At 50.5% G+C, this 21,989-nt stretch overlaps 1 protein-coding gene and 1 long non-coding RNA gene across 3 annotated transcripts in view; one reads left to right on the top strand and one right to left on the bottom strand.

Annotated features, from left to right (window-relative positions):
• The first annotated feature begins 974 nt into the window (after window positions 1-974).
• Window positions 975-21,989, top strand: part of AFAP1L1 (actin filament associated protein 1 like 1) — a 62,248-nt gene continuing 41,233 nt past the window's right edge. The window contains exon 1 of the mRNA XM_042949584.1: window positions 975-1,052. Within this exon, the coding sequence (XP_042805518.1) occupies window positions 1,037-1,052 (16 nt within the window). The 5' untranslated portion in view covers window positions 975-1,036. The remainder of the gene's footprint in view (window positions 1,053-21,989) is intronic.
• Window positions 13,489-17,166, bottom strand: LOC122226453. 2 transcript variants are annotated; one of them, XR_006205635.1, is made up of 4 exons: window positions 17,057-17,166; window positions 15,158-15,308; window positions 14,732-14,807; window positions 13,489-13,872 (listed from the first exon to the last, which is right to left on the bottom strand). It is a non-coding gene; the product is annotated as an uncharacterized LOC122226453 (long non-coding RNA). The 2 variants fall into 2 exon arrangements; XR_006205633.1 differs by having other exon boundaries at window positions 14,732-15,308.

Here is a 21,989-nt window from a genome sequence, read left to right as displayed (position 1 = left end):
AGGTCTTCAATGTAGACATTTGATATCATCTGTAAATGAGTTATACCTCTTTCCACAGAGATACACTAAATAGGATGAAAGAAGTTGACATTCTTCATACAACTTTAAATTTAAATCCCATTCCCAGACCACACTGCCCATAGCAGTATTTTCCCTACGTGCTGTGATTATTTTGGAAAGGGCGCACTGACCTTGCACTAAATTTTGTATGCTAAAAGCATTCGTTTCCACAACGTGTATCCCTCCGTGTTGTCATTTCTTCATCTGTTAAGACACAAAGAATCTCAAAAATTGGAAGTATCCCAAGCCTGCCCACCTTTGAATCCTCTCTTGTTTCCCCTTTGCTTCGACGCTCTTCTCTTTGGAGATCTTTAATATTATTATTTCACTCTTCTCTCACACCGTTATTGACAGGGCACCAGCGCAGCGCCCTGTCCACTATCTAGAAGGTGCTCAGGAAAGACCTGTCGACTGGAGGAGATAAACCCCCAAGCCAGGAAATGAGTGGCAGCCGCTGGGAGAGGTTTCGATTGCACTGGGGAGGCGGGGGATGGCGGAGGGGGAGGGGGGTGGGAGTGGGGGGACACGTTGTGACAGTCTAAAGATGGCATGAGCTGGGAGGTGCGAGAGCAAGCCCCCATTTCCCCAGCGGAGTGCGAGCAGAGCGGAACACCGCGTGGTCGCGGCTGGGGTGGGACGCGCGGGCACCGGGGCGTGTGAGCCCGGCAGCGGGTGCCCCCCGGGCGCAGCGGGAGGGGCGCGGGGGCGTCGCAAGGCAGGGCGTGGCGCGGGCGTGTGCGGGACCCGGGACACCGGCCGGCCGCCCAGGGGGCGAGGCGTGCTCCGGGTCTATTCCGGGAGCGGCGTGGAGGGGCGGGCGCGCGCGGGCGGGGGCGCCGGGCGGGCATCCTGTCTGGGGGAGGGGACGCGCGGAGGGCGCTCCCGCGGGGCCGGGCTGGAGAGCGCAGCGCTGGCCGCCGCCAGCCCGGCCGGAGCCGCTGCGCCCTGCTCCGCGCGCCCGGGGACGGCCGGCGCCATGGACCGAGCCCGGGGTAAGAGGAGCCGCGGCGCCCGCACTTGCGGCCGCGCGGGGCGGGGAGGGAGAACGGCGATCCGGGAGCCCGCGAGGAAGACGGGGAGGGCGCGGGGTGGGGGCTGACGAGGGGTCGCAGCGGGCGCGCGGCCGGGGGTGGGAGGCCCGAGGCAGGGCGTACAGGTGCCTCCTGCCGCCGGGGCATCCCGGGTGTAGATTAGTCCCTCGCGTCGCGGGGCTGAGTCGCCTCCCGTGTGTTTCATACACTCAGAGTCTTAACTTCATGAAAGAATACCACCACCACCACCCCCCCCCGGGATTCCTGAGGACAGCGAGCTCCTCCCCCCCCCCCCCCCGCCCCTCCGGAAGAGTGAAATAGGGTTGGCAGGTTACACTCCCAAACACCGGGCCGCGTGAAGTCCCCACCGTGTGCCCCGCGAGACGCCCGGGCGACCTAAGTTTGCAGCTGCCTAGGGCGTGGAGAGAAGGAGGGGCCGGCGTGCGTGTGAGTGTGCGCGTGGGTTTCTCTGACAAGCTGTGTGACCTTAGCCCAATCCCTCTACCTCTCTGGACTAGTGACAAAGTTGGATTGATGATGTCTGCGAGGCCCCTTCTTGCTCCCACGCTTTTGCAGGAGTAGAGTGTGTTTGGTAGAAGTTTCAGAGGTTGGTGAGGGCTTGTGGAAGTTGACATAAATAAGAAAAGAGCAGCACTTGAGGGGGACGCTACTTAAGAAGAGGCCAAAAGGCGCGTGTCTGGAAAGAAGTGGCCTGCTTGGGCATGTGGGCAGGGCCCAGGGCTGGGAATCAGAACACCAGGGTCCTAAACGCTGCCTCTGCCAGCGGGCGAGGTCACAGGTGTGAATGCGCTCGCTAAACTGGCCGGGGCTGTGCCAATTTGAGAAGCGTTGTTATTCTCGTTGCTATTATTATTAATGGAAAATTCCTCTGGCTCCCCGATAATCTCACACCTTTCCTCCATCTGCCGGTTTGCTGTGCTGAAGTCCCTAAGGGGGTCGGGGAGAACAGTGATGAGGGGTGTGGAAGCAGTTAGGGCGCCCGAATCAGGGATGAGCGCACGGGCAGGTTTTGTGATAAGCTGCCTGCTCTCCCAGAGAGGGAAAGCCAGGCTCAAGGAATTTCCAGCGCTCTAGGGGACGTGGCTTCCAGTTCAAGATGCTCCGGACAAGCTCTCCACCCACCTGGTCCCAGCACAAAACACTGCATACACCTTCTCTTTTCGGGCTTGGAAGGGCAGGCAGGAAATGGATGGGGCTTCTGTCTGGCTCTTTGGAGACTGAGGTTGTGATTTGTAAAGCAGTTCTCACTGTTAACTGACTCCTGGACAAGTGTGCAAAGAGCACCCGCACTAACCAGGAAGGAAAAACAGAGAGAAGCACCTCTAATGTCCCTCAGTCCTCAATTCCCACCCCCGCATCATAGATCTAAAGCAAAGAGCACCCCCGCCCAGGAAAAGTTGTCAAACATCACCCCGCCTGGTCCCCAGTACAAAAATCCAGATCTAGCCTACCCCGGGTTGTAGGAAATGTCCTGTGTCCTCATCAGACAGACCGAGGGGACAGTAATTCGCTTAGCTTAAAATGCTTAATAACTGACGCCTCCTTTAAGAAGGCTGTCTCCAGAGCCCTCTTCCTAGGGAGCCGGACTTCCTTGGACTCTGGTGGTGCTCAGAATGTTCTAGAGCTCTCTCCCATGCTGCTGGCGTTCCCAGCCCACTTTTCTTCTCCTTCACAGCTCTTGTCTCAATGTGCTGTTAACTCTAAGAGTTAGTGTTTGGACTATATGCTTAGTGTCTACCTTCGCTGCCCAAAGGTAAGCTTCTGGAAGGCTGGGAGTGGATCTGTGTGGTCACTCTGCTGACACAGTGCCTGGCACACAGGAGGAGCTCGCTGAGAGTGGTTCAGTACGTTAACTAGAGATACAAAACACACCTGGTAGCGTACCCCACGCTGATTAACTGTAAGGTCGATTTTTTTTTAATTTTTTTTTAACGTTTTATTTATTTTTGAGACAGAGAGAGACAGAGCATGAACGGGGGAGGGACAGAGAGAGAGGCAGACACAGAACCGGAAGCAGGCTCCAAGCTCTGAGCCATCAGCCCAGAGCCCGACGCGGGGCTCGAACTCACGGACCGCGAGATCGTGACCTGAGCTGAAGTCGGACGCTTAACCGACTGAGCCACCCAGGCGCCCCTCAGGTCGATTTTTTAAAAAGAATACACAACAGAACAGTTCCTTGTGACTTGCAAAGGCCTTCTCCAACTGTGAGTAAGGTGGTCACGTGGCCGGGGCACGAAAGACCACTAGATCCCAAGTTGTCTACCCTGCTGAGTTATTACGAACATTGTATGAATTAAAGCAAACTGTGTATGAACTAGAATGTGAAACCTGTGTGCATTTCCAAATGAAAACATGAGACTTCAAAAATCATTCCTGCAGAACTTTCTTGTTGTGCCCCTGTCCCCAGGTGGGTGTGTGCCCTCACTTCTGTTATCAGGGAAGGTTTAAGAAGCATAGGTCTCATTTCAACCCCACACCTGCCATGTGGGGAGTTGGATGTCATGCCCAAGATGCTGGGGAGGAAACTATCTTTCAGTATTGATAACAACAGTAACTGAACTCATCGTCGGAAAGCAGACTGGGCAGGTGTATTAGTTTGCTAGGGTCGCCATGACAAAATATCATAGACCAGATGGCTTAAACACCAAATGTATTTTCTCACTGTTCGGGAGGTTGGAAGTCCAACATCAAGGTGCCACTCAGGCCGGTTCCTGTGCGGCCTTTCTCACAGGTTTGTAGATGTCCACCTTCTTGCTGTGTCCTCACGTGGCCTCTTCTCTGTGCACATGTGGAGAGAGAGAGCTCTCTGGTGTCTCTTCCTGTTCTTATAAAGACATCAGCCCTGTGAGATTAGGGCCCAACGCTTATGACCTCATTTAACCTTAAATACCTCCCTAAAGGCCCTGTCTCCAAATACAGTCACACTGGAGGGTTAGGGCTTCAGCCCATGAATTTCAGGGGGGTACAGTCCAGTCCAGAGGAGCAAGATTGGGTCACTGACGTTAACTTGCGGTCACTTGCTGCGTGGGGGACAGAGCTGGGTTTGAACCAAAGTCCTGATCTTTTTATTTTTAATTTTTTGAATATTTTATTTATTTTTGAGAGAGAGAGAGAGAGAGAGAGAGAGTGAGCGCATGAGCGGGGAAGGGGCAGAGAGAGGAAGACACAGAATCCCAAGCAGGCTCCAGGCTCTGAGCCGTCAGCACACAGCCCAATGCAGGGCTCGAACTTGTGAACTACGAGATCATGACCTGAGCCAAAGTCAGACGCTTAACTCACTGAGCCACCCAGGTGCCCCAGTGAACCAACGTCTTGATCTTAGGCTTACTCCTGACTACCTCTGCTATGGCAGGTGACCTACCCAAGCCCTAGAGCAAGGCTTGGACACCATATCTTCCTGCCCCTTCACACCTCAGCTGTGCTGTTCATATCTTCAACAGCAATTACTGTACCAAAGCTCAGCACCAAAGTCAACCAACTCAGGAATGAAAACAAACCTGGGAATTAGGATTTCTCTTCAGACAGGCTGTGTGTCTTCCCATGAGTAAAGCAAGATTTATACGATGCCAGAATAGATCGAAAAACCACTCAGACTATAATGAAATCCCTTTCGGTAGGATTTCCCAATTCATGAATATCGTACAAAGAGAATAAAAGACTAATGGCCGTAAATACCACCTTCTACAAGACAAATTAACTTATCTTCATATGAGGATTAAAAAATACGGAGACTGATAATACCTATTTCTTGGAGTTGTTGTAAATATTAATTGCATGGAAGGTTCTTCAAACAATGCCTCGCATGTGGGACCCACTCAACCAATACTATTGTGATTACTGTCTTTTCTCACCAGACTCCACATAATAAAATCACTTTATAAAGCTTCACTTGGCCCTCCCCCTAGCTGGTCTGACTCTGATGACAGCTTTTGAGTCCCTGCTCTGTTTTAAGGACTGAGCTAGACAGCTTCATGTACAACTCCCAGACAGGGTCCGTGTCATAATCTTCTCTGTATTCTGGAGCTCCTTTGTGGAGCGTGTCTCTTGCAAATCCATCTCTGACCTTCGCTAACCGGACCACTGTCCAACTGACCTCTCTGAGTGGCTGAGAAAATACTGATACGTATGGCAACCTGTCCATTTTCTCTTATTTATCCTATGTACTCATGCCTACTGACTGGTTGTGTCTTCACAGTTTTGCTTCTGCGAACCCTCTAGTCTTCTCAAGCCATCCTCCCCTTAAAGCCTTGGGTCTACATTGTTCCTGATTTTGTAATATGCCTTCTTAACGTCCAAGGTTCTGTCTGATCCGCCCACCTCGTGTGAAGCAAACGATTTCCCCAAGATTACTTTCCTTTCTACTTCACCACTCGGGCTTTTTCAACTAGTTGAATTCAACCCAAGATGGGAGTTTCGTTTGCAGCCTGTATGCCTTGGGAGACCATCTCATCTGCCGGCCAACTCAAGAAATAATCTGAAACTCTGCTTTTCGTTAAATGAGATTGTTGTTGTTCAGGAGACGATAGAGGCACCCATTCTAACTATTGTACCTCTGTTGGACCAGCTTTGAGAGCCATGTGAGGGAAGCCCCATCTTCCCTATCCACAGTTTCCAGGGGCCAAGCAACCTGTAGCTCCTCCTATTGGCTCGTCACACAACCTCCATCACCAAGGCCATGAATTCCCATGCGGACATACCTCTTCCCCAACATCCAAGTTCATTCTTGACTCCTTCTATCCATTACTGCCCTTCTGAAAGAAATACTCAAGCATATTCATATTTTCCATCCAAATATGTTTGTGGACATCGCCCCGGTCAGCCTAGAGACTCAGTAAACCGGAATGGTTCAGAGGATGGATAAATGTGGGTTTGAGTTTTGACTGGAACTTTCTGGCTATATGGTCTTGTATGAATTGGATCAATTAATTTCTCTGAACTTCAGTTTTATTTCATTCGCAGCGTCATGGGGAAAGGTAATACGGGAAAGCTAGCTCTTAGGAAATCGTCAGTAGTGCTAGCTGTTATATTTATCACATACAACTACTTGGATTTCAGCCACTCTCTGCAACGGCCACATGTGGCCATATGGGGCCATGAGATTTGAACTTACCCTCTTCCCCATTGAGGCTTCTTCTGCTGTCCCTCGTCACTGCTTCCACTTTCTTATCCCGCTCAGCCTCCATGGCTTTTGGCGTCTCCGTTTTTTGCCGAGGTTTTTTTCTGCCTCTCCCTCAAATATCAGTTTCAAACCCCACTTCTCACATGGGTGAGAACCCTGCCAAGTAAGTTCCTCCCTTCCCAACGCCTGCCAGAAGCCTATCATTACTCCATTCTGATCTTTGGTTGGGAAAAAACAATCCTGTGTTTGGATACCGTCAGCTTCTCTTACCTTTCTTACCCTTCTAAAAGAAATACGCAACTGGATAAAAAAGTAAAGCCCCCGCGCACGTTCTCTCTCTCTCTCTCTCTCTCTCTCTCTCTCCCTAAGCATTTTCCTCCTTCCCTTTCTAGCCAAACTTCTCAAGTACACAGTCCGTACGTCAGCCTCCTGCTCCTTCCCCCACACTCCTTCCTGCATTCTCCCTTCCTGTCACACCTTCTGCAGAAAGCCTGTTCTTCGGGGTCACAAATGGTTCCATTTTGTCTCATCCGTCACCTCTCCCAAGCCCCATCTCCTGGATCTCTCTGTACCGCTATGGGCCCTCCACTCCTCTAACTGTATTCTGCTACTTGGCAGAGATGGGGAAAGCGTGGATTTGGGGATAAATAAGTCTAGGTTAAATAACCACTGCTCCATCCCTCCCAGAAGTCTTTCCCTCCTCCCCTCCTGCCCCCCAGTCCCACTGTTATCAGAGCTTCTCCCGCCCCAAGGCAAGTTGCCCGGCTAAGTCTGGTCCCCGCAGTCTGTAAAGCAGGAGGAAGGGCATCCGGAGTTGGGAAACTGGACTGTGGTAATATCTGCCCAGCGCCCAGTGCCTGGCCCGTGGTAGGTGCCTACTGATTGTCATTTTCCACCTTCCCCTCTGGATCGCTTGCTTTTATCTTGTTTTGTGTCTCTTGCCCCTCTCTCCCCACCACCTCAGCCCTCTCTCTACACTCCTTCTGTAGGGAACCAAGCCGCTTTGAGGGGGGACTCTCAGTGTCTATCTTCAGCCATGAGATGGGCTCCATTCCTGCTTTACCTCCTGCCTGTGGCGCATTTCCATTCGGAGGTCAACTCAAACTCCGAGTGACCCAATTCTGAACTCCTCTTATTTGAATCAGATCACCCTTCCTGTTTCTCTTTTTCTGCTAACAACACAGCCACGTGAGGAGCTATTGAAGGAAATGGGGCTGTTTGTGAACGAGACTAAATTTGAAAGGGGGACATGGGATCAGTCCTGTAGAACAGATAATAGACTCTCCAGAAGGCTGTACAAGAGAATTACACAGAGGCTGATTTAGGCTTGATCTAGGAGAAGCATCCAAATGAAAAGAACTATTCAGTACTAGAATTGGAGATGCCCAGGGACATAATGAAGCAGAGGTTGAATGGCCACAGATCAGGGAACCACAGAATGGCTCCTATGGGGACCACCGTAGCATATAGGTTAAGAACAACTGTCACTAAGGGCGCCTGGGTGACTCAGTTGGTTAAGTGGCCGACTCTGGCTCAGTTAGAATCGGTGACTCTATTGTCTCCTGAACATGATCTCACCATTCGTGGGTTCAAGCCCCACATCGGGCTCTGTGCTGACGGCTCAGAGCCTGGAGCCTGCTTCCGATTCTGTGTCTCCCTCTCTCTCTGCCTCTCCCCTGTTCACACTCTGTCCCTGTTTCTCAAAAATAAATGAATGTTAAGAGGCACCTGGGTGGCCCAGTCGGTTAAGCATCTGACTTCAGCTCAGGACACGATCTCATGGTTTATGAGCTCGAGCCCCGCATCGGGCTCTGTGGTGACAGCTCAGAGCCTGGAGCCTGCTTCAGATTCTGTGTCTCCTTCTCTCTCTGCCCCTCCCCCACTTGTGCTCTGTCTCTCTCTATCACAAATAAATAAAATGTAAAAAAAAAATTTTTTTAACTGTAGATTTGATGCTGTCTTGCTGCGGGGCCCCCTGACACCAACCTTTGTACCTCCACCTGGCTCATCGTGTGCATCCTTTGCAATATGCTCAAATATTACTTCCTCAAGGCAGCCTATCCCAATCCCCCCAAGCCACATCTCCCTTCTGTAGGTGCCCCTGGCACCCCGCACTTCTTTCGCATTCGTTGCTATTCTCACCATTATAATCGGTTGGGGGATTGAATTAGCCGTTAATGTGAGCCCTGTGAGGAGGAGGCCCTCCTTACCTTTGTTCCCAGCTCTTTCCCTAGCACCTAGTATAATTTGGCACGTAGCAGATGCTCAAAAAAACGTCTGTGGAGATGATGAACAAGTGAAAGAAAAAAACACAAAATCCACAGAGTGGAAGTTGGACATGGCCACCTTCGGCTCCAGGATTCTCCATTAAAGTGACTGTCATTTTCAGGATACAGAAACATAGACTTCATCATCATTCACTGTTTCCTTTGCTTTCATCCTTCACCCAGTAAGACCTTAAATCCTGTTGACTATTATTGAAAAATGTCTCTTGGATGGCTTCTCTCCTCTATCCTATGGGAGCTTCCTCTTTCCTCTCTCACCTTCTCCAGACTGCCCTAAGGACCACTCTCTATTTGCCTGTTTGACTCCAGTTGGACTCACAGTCCTCTCCTCTGGAGCCTCCTGAACATATGCCCCCCCCCCCCCCAGAGGTCTGATGGGTGAGTCTGGAGTGAGGTTTGGGTGTGTGTGCTTTTTGCAAAGCTCCCAGGTGAGTCTGATGTGCTCACGGTTATCAGCAGTGCACTCCTTTTATCATGACCCTTGACCTTGCTCAGACACCTGCCAGGATTCCCTGTTGCTGCCGGGGGCACTGCCTTTCACGCTTTTCAGCCAAGTGGCACAGCGGGGTCTGGATCTTTGGCCCAAAGTAGTCTTCTGAAATGTCTCGTTTTATCTTTAACAAGCCAAGCAATTTTTCTATCGCAGTCCACAATATATCTGAACACACTGCCCCCTCCCCCCCCAAAATCTTGGCACAGCGAACCTCTAAGATGCCGATGCTTATCTCGGGGCTTCTCCTTCCCTACCGCACCCTGAACCGTCTGTCTCTTCTGTGGCTCCTCGCAACTCTGGCAAAAGCCCTGTGAAGTAGACAGCTGAGACATCTCCCCACCGGACAGATGCAAAAACTGAGCTTCGGAAAGATGTCCCTGCTATTACCCCTCCCTGAAAGAGACCAGCTCAGCCTCACCCACCTGTGAAAACATCCCTGCCACATTCTGCCTTCTACCTCCTCTCTGACTTGGGGTTACCCTCACCCTCCTCAGTCTTGGCTTTTAGAAGATTAGACTACAATAACTCAAATGCCTCTCCTATGTATATATGAGTCCTGTGGTCTGAGACCGTCTTGTCTTCTCGTTTCCAGTGTCTCACACACAGCAGATGTTCTATAATAACAGCCAACTGAGTGCTCACCAGGAGTCAGTCTCCATTTCTTTCTTTTTTTAAAAAAAATTTTTTAAAAATGTTTATTTATTTTTGAGAGAGAGAGAGTATGAGCAGGGGAGGGGCAGAGAGATTGAGAGGGAGACACAGAATCTGAAGCAGGCTCCAGGCTCTGAGCTGTCAGCACAGAGCCCGATGCAGGGCTCAAACCCTCGAAGTGAGAGATCCTGACCTGAGCCGTGGTGGGATGTTTAACTGACTGAGCCACCCAGGCCGCCCAGACAGTCTACATTTGTATGTGAGATCCTTTAATCCTCACACGATCATGACATCCATGCATTTTAGCCTTCCTGTGCATAAAATATGCCCTTTGTTTTATTGGGGGGGAGGGGGGAATTCCATCCCAAACCGCTGCCTCCAGCTATGAGTGAAGAGCATACAGTGTGTGGCTTTTCTCTTCTAAAATCCCAGCTGGGGCAGGTATATGAATTATAAAACTGTGAATATGCTTTTGTATTAAAAGTTTATGCCAAGATCTAGTTCTGCAGTAGGCCAGTAAGTACATTCCCCGTGAAGGAATGTGGCTCGTGTCAGTGTATGAATGCGTAGATAACTTTTGATGTATTTGTGATGCTTACCTTTTTCGAGCCCCTACCCCCACAAGGGAATTCAGTGGGAATATTTATCGTGATTTTGCCCTCTGTTGCATTTTAAAGTTGTTTCCTGTAATTTACTTGCAGTAGATAACTGAATTTTGTGGTATATCTATTTCCTTAGTATCCCTGTTTTACAGCTGAAGAAACTGGGGCTAAGAAAGGTCCAATATATTTACACAGCCCCACCCACCTCCAAACCTGTTTGTTTTTTTTTTCACCAAATGCTGGAGGGTCATCTCCAAGTCAGTTATAAGAAGGACTGGCTAGATAAACCACGAGGACTTACTAGGTAAAGATTTCAAGGTGGAGACAGAGAGGGTGGCGGGAAGCAGGGGAGGGAAAGGGGATACCGTCCGCCAATGAGTGATATGGCCAGGCAGCTGGCATGAGATTTGATTTCGGAGCCTTTACTCTCCTCCCACTGTGGTCCTCAGAGTTCTGGTGTTTAGAATTCGAGAAGCTCTCAGCCCCCCGGAAAGAACCAAGAGGGCCCAGGCAGGCCTTGTCGTCCATCTAAAATTCCATTTGGGGAGTCCCAGCCTCGCCCCAAGTGAGAGTGGAGGTTCAGAGCTGGCCAGGCGTGATTCTTGTCCCTGGTGCAGCTGTCAGGCCGCCAGGCTGCAGCAGGGGCAGAAGGCGGCACCACATTGCAGTCATTCCAGCTGCGGGGAATTTATTGACAGCGTGCCCTGCAGGAGGCAGGCTCAGGGGCTTTTTATAGCCCTCCAAGAACCTGGGGAAAACTGATCTCTTGAGAGAGAGAAGTGGGGCACGTGTCTTTTCCGGGCACCGCGCCCTCAAACGTGTAGCCCCAGATGCCCACAGTTCAAATTAGGCAAAGAGTCATGGCTAAGTGAGCAGCGTGGATCAGTAGGAGCGCGCCCACTGTCCAGGAGACGGAGATCCCAAGCAAACCCAGCTCCCAGAATCCTCTGCATGGGCTTCCGTCTCTTCACCTGTCAGGTCGAAGTATCATAATGCGGGGATCTGCCCACCTCCCCTGTGGACCGAACCCAGCCGGCCGCCTCCTTTTGTACATAAAGTTTTATTGGAACACAGACACAGCCATTCCTTATGTATTGTCTATGGCAGCTTTCTCACCAGAGGACCAGAGTTGAGTAGTTGTAACAGAGACCATATGTGGCCTGCAAAGTCTAAAATATGAACTCTTTGGTCCTTTATAGAAAAAGTTTGCCAACCCTTGGATTAGACTATAGAGTTTGGGAGTATCTCCCTGGAGCACGGTGGTAAGAAGGATTCTAAGGGTGTCCAGACTAAGAAATGAAGCTCTATCCTTTAGACCATACAAGAGTATGTATTTAAGACCAGTGTTGGAAGGGCCCAGAATGCCATTTACTCACGTGGCATTAGTCCCAGAATCCTTTTGCAAACAAGATCTTAAGCAATGTAGCTGATCAGGTTGAGGTAGGAATGAGAACAAAGTTCATTCCATCCCCCGCCCCCGCCAATCCCAAGGAAGCTATGCAGTTCCTGTAACTCCATTAGGAAAGCACTTGAAAATTACCTATCTAATCCTATGTGTCTTGTTTCACAGCTAGGGAAACCGAGGTTCAAGGGGCAGCATCTTGCCTAAGGGCATACAATGGACCCCCAGATTGGCTTTCCATGGAGCTACTAACGTGGTTGTGAGGTAGTCACAGAGCACAGACATAATCGCTGCTGGGGAGAAAACATGGCGATTGGCTTTGGGGGCCGCCATTAGTGTGGGGGTGGCCATGACATGCCCTCTCTGACCAGCAGCCCGCAAGGCTAAACAGGGCCATAACGTGGCCAGGATACATTGCTAATACCCACCGTGCTTCGCAGTGCTTAAGCAAGGCTTGGGAGTTTTTTTCTGAGAACACAAGAGCCAAAAAAACCACAGTGAAATTTGAATGGGATTATATTTTTAAAAAACAACATTTATTGATATGGAAACACATTTTTAAAAAATCAGAACCTATCCTACAGTCGATATATCAATTAGTTACTTTTCTGTTTGTTCCCCCCCCCCCAAAGCTGTTATTCAACAGATAAAACGTCTTTAAATCAGCGCCCTCTTAGAATGGAGAAATTATGATAATTTATGCTGCAGCTTTCTTTTGAAGATGGAATCAGATTTATTCATTTGTAGAATAAATATTTATTCTTCCTGCCCATTCTTGTTGAAGGGTTTGCTGAGAGCAGACGCAGCTGATATGAAACCAAGGGGAAGGTTTTTTTTAGCTCCACTTGGATCCGGAAGAAAACTGATCTAGGAGTGTGCCGAGAAGCCAGAGAGACCGATCAGGTTACAGAGGGGGAGCTCAGGGTCCTTGCACCCCAGAGTCTCCTAGCAAAGCAGAGAAAGTAAGACTTGGTCACCAGTGCCCGTGACGTGAGGTCCTATCTGCTCCTTGTCCATTAGAGAATATAGTAAAGGACCAGAGGCCTCGTGGACCACTTTCTAGCCAGGAACCTCAGAAGCATGGAGGGAGGCAATCCCAGAGTGGAAAGAAGAAAGGCCCAGAAGTGTGCTCAGGGTGCAATGGGGTGGGCTTGCCTACAGCCTAGAGAAGCAGGTGGACGTTAAACGGAGCCTCGGTCCTCAGATAGAGTAGGGCTTTTTCCTCCAGGTCCCCAGCGGGCTGTGTCCCAGTCCCCAGTCCCCGAGAGGCTGGTTGCTCAGATTTGTAACTAATAATAGAGGCAGCATAATATGGGAGCTGGGTGAGCCCTGGCTGTGGTGTCAGATTGCCTGGGCTTTGAATCCTGGCTCTACTCATCCATTTAATCCCCCGAGTCTCAGTTTCTTCAACCAAAAATGGAGATAACAATCACCTGTCTCCCTGTGGGAATAATTGGATTCCTGCAAGGAAAGCACTCAGCATATAGGAAACATTCAATTAAAAAAAAAAAAAAAACGAATACTTAAAATACAGGTTTGTAAATGATTGCCTTAATGAATTCGAATGGAATCCAAGTTCCCTCTGTACCGCTTTCCCTCTGGCTCCTGGCTTCTGGCCTGCCCATCCTGGGAAGGGACAGAATGACAGAGTTATTAGGGGTAAGCCACAGGGAGGCATGAAAGCACGTGAAGGTCTATCATCATCCGTGTCACAAAGGAAACTGGCGTCAGGGCCCCGGGGAGCTATTGACTGGTTGTGAGCAGAAGGGGGGATGATGTAAGTGTTGCGGCTGGGGGAAATGATTAGAGCCAGCAGTGAACTCGTGAGACAGTCAGAAGGGAGAAACTGGAAAGAGGTGACCAGTTAGGAGCTGTTCGTGAGCAGTATAACCTCAACGCACCTTTGTGTCTAAGTTAAGAACGGGGGAATATAAAACTTCAGACTCTACCCATTTTCAAAGAGAGTTTAATTGTATAGACTCGTTGGCCTCCTGTGGGAGCAGAGGAGATGTTTGGGGCTCTCCAGGATTCAAGACACCTATCCCCAAGACCTTCTACTGTCATTTTCTTGGAGCCTCGCCCCAGCCCTGGAGGCAGGAATCACCCCAAGGGTCTTCCAGAGCCTGCCCCAGGGTGGCTGGGCTCCCTGTGGACTGGAGTCCTGGGCGCCTGGTCGGTATCCAATCCAGGGCTGGCACTGGGAGGCTTCTGCAGGCAGGGGAAGGGAGGGAGGAGGAGAGGCTGGGCCACAGTCCAGGTGGGCATTGTAGGCCCGACCTTAGCCCCCCACCTAGAATGGGTGGGCTAAGCCCCGGGTAGTGTTCGCATCCCGTGATTGCTAACAACACCGGTAGTAATAACCAACCTTTACAGAAGGACTCGGGTGCTGGTATAGTTTCATCCCTCCATATACTACCTCTCTTTGTGCTTACCACCACCTCTGAGGGGAGCACTCTCATCATCTCTGTGTCACAGAGGAGAAGCCTAAGGTGACACCACCTGCCTGGGGTCACTAGGCTAGGGAAGGCAAATCCCAGGTTTGCCTCCAGGTATCTCTCACCCCATTTGTCCAATGCCTTGACTCCCCGACTCCCCACCTCCCCACTGTACTGGCCCTTTCCCCGCCTTCCTGCCACAGGGCTGTCCCGGGGGGCTCAGCCCCTCTTGGAAGGGACATCTGCCTCTCTTCTTAGTTGAGATTTCCAAAAGTTCTACACAGTGAACCTGATAGTGTCGTCTTGGAGCCCCCACCCACGGGTCCAAGTCTGCCACGCAGTGCCCCCGGTGCCCCAAGGAACAAGTTGGCTCCACTCCCCCACCCCTTGAGTCCTTCTGCTCTTGGAGACAGTTGTCAGAAGCAGGCTTTAAAGCCTTCTCCCTAGTCTTTGGTCCTTCTCTGAATTCTGGGCTGTCACTTAATGTGTACCCAGTGCACCTGCTGTGTACCCGCTGCTGTGCTGGGCACTGGGCAACAGTGGCCCCGTCTCTCCCCTCACGGTTCACAGTTTAATGCAGAAGGGTCCTGAACACGTCACCTGCTCTGGAGGGTGTAACAGGATGGCCTCACCTGTCCAGGAAAGCAGGACAGACCCCTTGGAGGAAGGGGCAGCTGCACCAACCCTCAAAAGATGAGTGGGCACCGTCTGGAGAGTGGGAGAGATTTTAAATAACAATAAGTCAACTCGGGATATAGCAGGAGTGGCTGTGAGCCACTGGATGCCACTCCACTGGATCCGCACAGCAACCCTGTAAGGGGTGGGTATTATCACGATCGCCATTTTGCAGATGAGGACGCACAGAGAAGTTAAGTAACTTGCCCAAGGTCACACAGTTAGTCTTTGGTAGCAGTTGGAGGAGAACAAGCCAGGCAGAAGAACTGTCGTGAGCAAAGAGCACTGGGGTGGGGCCTCAGATATTGAAAATAGGTAAGAAATAGTAAAAAAAGAACTTAAAAAAAAAAAAACCATTGAACAGAACAAAGGTAAATACATACCGCGTTCCAAATAGTGCAGCCTGAGGCAGCTCCTGGTGATTTTCTGGTTCTTTCATAGGCAGAGGTTTCTGTGGGCTGTCAGGTCAGCCTCATCCTTGGCCTTCTGAGTGGGAATGCTGTTCAGTCACATCTCTTGAATCCTGCAGGTTCTCTGTTGTTTGGAGAGGGGAAACAAATGGCATAGATGCGATTGATCACAGTCTGCTGATTGACAAAACTTCAGGGCTTTCACTTTTCAAAGACACTGTCAGACTCGAGTCTCACAACAGGCCTGGGAGGTGGGGAAGGGCGGTTGTCATCACTTGAGTTTAATGCTAAGGAAACTGAGGTTCAGAGACATGAAGCCAGTTGTCCAAGGTCACACAGCCGGGAAGTGTGGAGCTGGGGCTTGACCCCTGGGCTTTCGGCTCTACATCCTGAGTTTTCTCCTCTATACCAAAACACGGTGGACAGTGAGAAGCCAGAACAATTTCTACCTGGCCCTTGTGACCTCCAGAAAGTTCATTAGCCTCTCTGGGCCTCAGTTTCTTCTCGGTAAAACGGGGATAAGAAGAGCTCCTACCATATAGGGCTGAGGTAAAGATTAGATGAGATAATAGGCACAGAGTGGTGGCCTTAGAGAACATTCCCATAACCGAGTATCACACAACACAATGAATGAACGCAACGACAGACAACAATACCAGTCAATCTTGGCAGTATGATAGTAAAGAAAAAGTCACAAAGGATTCCCTATAATGTTATACCCTTTTTTTTTTTAATTTTTTTTAACATTTATCCATTTTTGAGAGACAGAGAGAGGCAGAGCATGAGCAGGGGAGGGGGAGAGAGAGACACACACACAGAATCTGAAGGAGGCTCCAGGCTCCGAGCTGTTTGTTAGCACAGAGCCCGACCCGGGGCCCGAACTCACGAACCCCAAGACCATGACCTGAGCCGAAGTCGGAGGCTCCACTGACTGAGCCACCCAGGCGCCCCAAATGTTATACCCTTTTAATGAGGTTAAAAACAAGCACAGATTTTTTTTTTTTTTTAATGTGTGGATATACCCGGTTGCAATAGCACTATACAGAAGGGAAAGCAAGAATGTGACAATTACAGCATTCAGGATGGCAGTCAGCCTGGGTAGGGGAGGCAGAAGCAGGAGACGGTAGTTAGATATAAGATACAGTCGGGACCCCGGCGTTTGCGTGAGTGGTAGATTTGTGGGTGTTTCGTACATGAGCGAAAGTAACCGATGACGTAAGTCAATAACCAAATAAAAGTGCAGCACTTGTGAACCAATGACGACAGTGTCTCCTGAAGCAAGGATTAGGACTAACTGCATTTTTATCCACCTGAAGTTCTATTTATAAAAAGAAGTAGAAGTGTTAGCTCATGGGATGTATTTCAATAAATGCTCATGGTCATTCTTGGATATCCCTATTGTTATCTGTCTTATCTGCATACCCCTACCCTGGGGTCCTCAGTGTCGGCCACAGGCTATTGGTGAGATGGGTGCTCCAACTCAAACTTCTCCGAAACAGAAAGCCCTGCCCGATGCAGGCCTCAGGCCTGGCACCCATCCTGTGAATGGACACCAGTAGGGAAAGGTCATGAGGTGCTCACTGCAGGTTCCAGCAATGGTAGAGCACCCCTGTTAGAAGGCCAGAACGTATTACAATGCAGCAATTGGAAGCTTAGGTCCTAGAGTTAAGTCTAGGTTTGAATGCTGGTTCTGCTCGCTGTGTGCCTTTAGGCAAATGACCGGGCTTCTCTGAGCCTCACTTGGTTCGTGTGTAAAACAGAGGGTAAAAAACGTACCTACCTCACAGAGTCGCATGAGAATTAAGTGAGGTGATCTATGCAAAATGCTTAGCACAACATCTGGAATATCAGTTAAGAGCTTGACAATACTACCTGCTTTTATCTTCGGGTATCCCAGGCCACTCCCAGGTCACTCCCGGGACTGTGTTTGTCCCCCCCAAGCGTCTGGTGAAGGCGGTGGGGCAGATTGCCGTAGGGGGAAACAGCTGCCATCTTGTGTGGGGGGCGAGCATGTGTGTGTCACAGTTTTCCACTTCCTCCTGGAACCATTTCCTTTGTGAGCTAAATAGGGAGGAATCTGCAGACAAAGGAACAATTCTGGGAGAGCCCAGTCCCACAGCCAAGAGCTATATCCTCGGAAGTCAGTGGCTTGGCCCGCCCCCTCCTGTCTGGAAACGGCTTCCCTGGTGGCCCAGGGCTGAGAAACCAGGTGCCCAGAGCAAGGGCTCTGCTGGTAGATGAGGAGACCTGAGCAGAGCTGCTGCTGGAAAGGCCATTTAAGATGCAGGGCTTCCCCGAGCCTGTCACCCAGGCCTGACTGACTCTTGGGAAGAGAGTCCCCAGAAAGGCTCCCATGACCCGCTTCCCCACTGACCTGCTACCTCCCTGGCCTCTGGCCTCCCTATCTTCCTGAAATAACAGTTGATCAGAGAAGTGTGCTCCCCAACGATCCCTAATAATAATCCCCACGATTTACAAACCCTCTCCCCGCTACCAACACATGGGCAATCCTGAAGCCCTCCTCACTGGAGAGGAAGGGGACACTGAGAGGGGCTAAATGCCTCACCCCAAATTCCACACTGGTAGGCGGGAGGCATAGCCCCAAACCAGTCCTCTCAGACCAAACCCCCCAAATCCTCCCCTTCGTCTTCCCCACCTCCCTCCCTTAGGATTCTGTATTTCTGGCCCTGGAGTCAAACCTGCACCCTTCTCTTCAGCATGAAGGATATTGGGTTTCCTGCGCCAGCGGTAATGAACACACACAAAAGCCTTCCAAGGTGACCTCCCCCTGCCCTGCCTCGCACAGGGGCTATATTTAACTCCTGGCAAGCGGTCAGCACCGAGGCATTGGCTCTGCAGCTGGCTTTCTCCGCTGCTCCCTTTTCCTTCTTTTCCAAACGTGAACCGCGGTCTTCCCCGAACCCCCGGGGACAACAGGAAGTGTTTGTTTTAGTGACCAACAATGCTGGTCCGACCCGCGCGGACCATGGTGCCCACTGTTTGGCCTTCACTTGGGCTCCAAGAGAAGCGCTTGTGAATTCAGAGGAAGGAAGCGAGGCGGCCCCGTGGCCCCCGATGGGGAGATCTGCAGCAGCAGCTCGGATGAGAAGCCGCAGGGCTGCAGGCCTCGCCTGCAGGTGGGGGCTCGTCTGCAGAGCTGACCCAGAGCTGCCGCGAAGGAGCCCTGGGGCGGGCACCCCTGAAGAGCCCCTCGCTGCTCTTCCCGTCCTGCAACCTGCGACCTGCCCGACGGGCCTAGCCCACCTGGTCATAAGAATTAAAGTGTGTAAATAATACACATAAGTCTCTTAAAGCAGAGGGGTGCATGGAAGAGTGATGTAAATTGCTACTGTTTACTGAGAACTTACTACGTGCCAGACGCTGGACTAGATGCATTCTCGCCGTTCCCACTGATGAAGTGCGTGGGCTCATAGGTCACTGGTGATGAACGCGAGGCACTGGGCCGTTGCGCACGTGTCCCAGAGGCTCACAGCTAGGCATCGTGGGGGACGGGACTTGAACTCAAGTAGTTAGTCTGGGTTCCTTAATACATGTTAGTCATTATTATTTCCTAATTTATATGTTGGGGGTTAAAATCCCCCAACTACGAACCGGGCGTCACTAAATCTGTTGGCAGCCATGCTCAGGCGAGGGTTACAAGCTCAACCAAAGAGGGTTTGGAGAGCTTAGGCAAGTAAGAAACTGGACTCCTGCTTCCTTTTGTTCCCCGGGGACTATTGTTACCTAGTTTTTTCTTCTTTTAGGCATCTTTTTACGGTGCTGATCCGCCATGATAGACACGGTTTTTAAATCGTGTTAACTAGCTGCTTGACTACCAACTCTCGTTTGTGAGATTTCATTCATTGCTCAAGTACCTTAAGCATGCGCTGTGTCAGGCACCAGCGGAAGCTGGGGCTGTTCCTGCCCTCGTGGAGTTCAGGCTCAAGTGGGGGTCGCTGATGTTAATTGAAGAAATGCGCAGTTAAATGAACATTTCACCATGGTCCACACCACAGGGAGAGTGATGCTATCCTCGTGTAAAGTAGGGGGACAGAGGTAGTGGAGAATGGGAAACTTCCCTGGGGCGGTCATGAGGGAGCTGAGAGCTGAAGAGGGCATTACTGGTTGGCAGGAGAAGGGAGTTCTGACAAGCAGAGGGAACAGCATATGCAGAGGCCCTGGGTTAAGAGGGTGAGGAAAGGAGCAGGAAGGCAGCCTGGAGGGACGTCTCTCTGGAAGGGCTCACAGGGTTGGAAGGCCACCAGAAAGGTTCCTCTCTGTTCCTTCCCCCCAACCCGAACGCTGAGGTCACACCTGCTAAGTGGACTGCTTTCCTTTCCAGGATGATCTGCCTTTCCGTCCCTACAATGGGTCGTCATACCTCATGAACGCGTTAGCTTGCTAAAGCACGGCATATAGAAAGTCATCTCTCAAAACACGATCAAAAACTGTGAACGTAGCACCCTGGTTCTTTCTCCAGCTCAGGAGCCTTTATGAGATGGAAATTGGGTTATGTTGCCGTTTGGAAAATAAGAAAGAAAACTTGAAACAAACGGAGCATGTGAGCCCTTTGTAAAAACCCCCGTCCTGACAACTTTCCTGTTTTTTCATTTTTAAATCATGTTTGCTGCATGTTCTCTTGACTTTGAAAACAAAGAAGGAGGAGTTATCCTTGTCGTAAAGAGGCTTGTCACATAAGGAGAGGGGGGGGAAGAGAAATTGTATTTCCTCCCACTGCTTTTCATTTACTGAAACGGTAACTTGCAAGCTGTTTCCAAGCATTTTTACAAATTCCAGAGTCTAAAAGGTACCCAGGAATGAGATCTCACAAGTCAGAGCGCCCACTGGGCTGACCATGTAGGTGCTGAAACAGGGGTTATTAAACCTGTGGTTTGCAGAAGGTGAATTATTCACTTGTGTCTTGTTATGGAAATTAAACCCTACCTTTGACATCTCTAAATAAATCCAACCTTCCCTGCGTTAGAACCCATACTGGCTGTGGTAAAGAACTTTTGCTTGAAGGTGTCATTCATGCTGCATCTGGTGTGCAGAAAGGAGGCAGTCCTGGGAGCAAGTAACAGTGCTTTTTTGCCTGCTGGCTTATTTTCTGCTCTGTGCCATCTCATTTTGATTTAAATGGGGAGGGTGGGGTAGCAGAGAGAAAATTGATCTTAGTTGGGTATTCACCAGTAACAATAAATACTTAGTGGTCTGATCTTAAATACATTTTAAAATAGATTCCTACTTTTATTTGGCAAACTGTTTTGCATCCCAGAGAACAATTATCACCCATCTTGGGTTTCTGAGCCTGTCTGTCCCACTTAGTGAAAGATTGAAGTTTTATAAACAATGATTAAACCATTTCTTCCTGTGTTCTTTTCCTCACTGGAATTCACTGTACCTCCCTAAGGCTCCGCTAAGCCAAACAAGATCAATGAAATGTATTCGTGGTTCTAAATAAACTTTAGACATAAGAGATAATGCTGTCCCAGTGCCCCAGTCTGTCCTCAGAAAGCAGACAGGACCTGGTCCAGGAGTGAACATAGAAGGGGGGCGGGTTAGGAATGGGTGAACGAGAGCCTTCCTGACTGGAGACAGCAGGGACAGGATTCCCCTGCAGCTGGAAGATGTCCCCCCACCTGGTAAGGGAGGGGGGGTTGTCCTTGGGGGTGTGAGCTCTCTGAGTAAAGGGGCTGCCTACTGCCCCTACCCCTACTGCCATAGCCACCCTAAGCTCCGTGTCAAGGCCAGCGCCATCAATGGTCAACGTGATGAGGCTCTCAGGGTCCCCCCCCGGTGTCCTCTTGTCCCCCGATACCCCCTCCCTTCTCCCCCACACCTGAGACCCCCCTGGAGGTCACACACGAATGGTGAGGCACCTGTCCAGTGCACTGAGCCCCATATGCATGGCTTCATTTCATCTTTACAATGACCATGTGAAGCAGCTACCGTGATTATCTCCACGGTCTGCAGATAAAGAACCAGAAGCTTAGACGGGTTAAGAAATCTCCCCAGAGCCACAGCGGGAAAATGGCCAAGCTGAGAGGGACCAGACTGGGCACAGCCTGTGTTCCTCGCCACTCTTTTTTTTTTTTTTTTTAAATTTTTTTTTCAACATTTTTTATTTATTTTTGGGACAGAGAGAGACAGAGCATGAACGGGGGAGGGGCAGAGAGAGAGGGAGACACAGAATCGGAAACAGGCTCCAGGCTCCGAGCCATCAGCCCAGAGCCTGACGCGGGGCTCGAACTCACGGACCGCGAGATCGTGACCTGGCTGAAGTCGGACGCTTAACCGACTGCGCCACCCAGGCGCCCCTCCTCGCCACTCTTTGATGACTCAGCCAAGTAGCAGCAAGCTTCGTGTGAGTCTAATGCTAGGGACTTTTATCTTCCATTGGTTGTGTGACCACGGTTAAGTCAAACAACCTCTTGGACGCTCACCTCTCTTTAAATCTTTAAAATGAGAAGACTGCCCTAGCCCATCAAAATGTTCAGCAAATGCTTAGCGGGCAGCCAGTATGATTGAGATACAGCTCCTGTCCTCACGGAGCTCTCGTTACACAACTACAGCAGACCTGTCGCCAAATCCTCTCTGACCGGTGCTCTGGAATCTGCGCGGCCCTGGGGAGTATCAGGAAACGGCAACCATGACAATGCTATGGCTGTGATCGAATGACCGCTGGCTCCAGGCACAGCACCGCAGACAGAGTGCCCCATGAGCGTGACTACCGAGTTCGGCCAGCATAGGCGGTTGGCATCCTACCATTGTCACGACCCAGATGAGAAGGCCAGGGCTCAGAGCT

This window comes from Panthera leo, chromosome A1 (assembly GCF_018350215.1).
Source record: "Panthera leo isolate Ple1 chromosome A1, P.leo_Ple1_pat1.1, whole genome shotgun sequence".
Taxonomy (NCBI): Eukaryota; Metazoa; Chordata; class Mammalia; order Carnivora; family Felidae; genus Panthera; species Panthera leo.
This window is presented reverse-complemented; position numbering and strand designations above follow the sequence as displayed.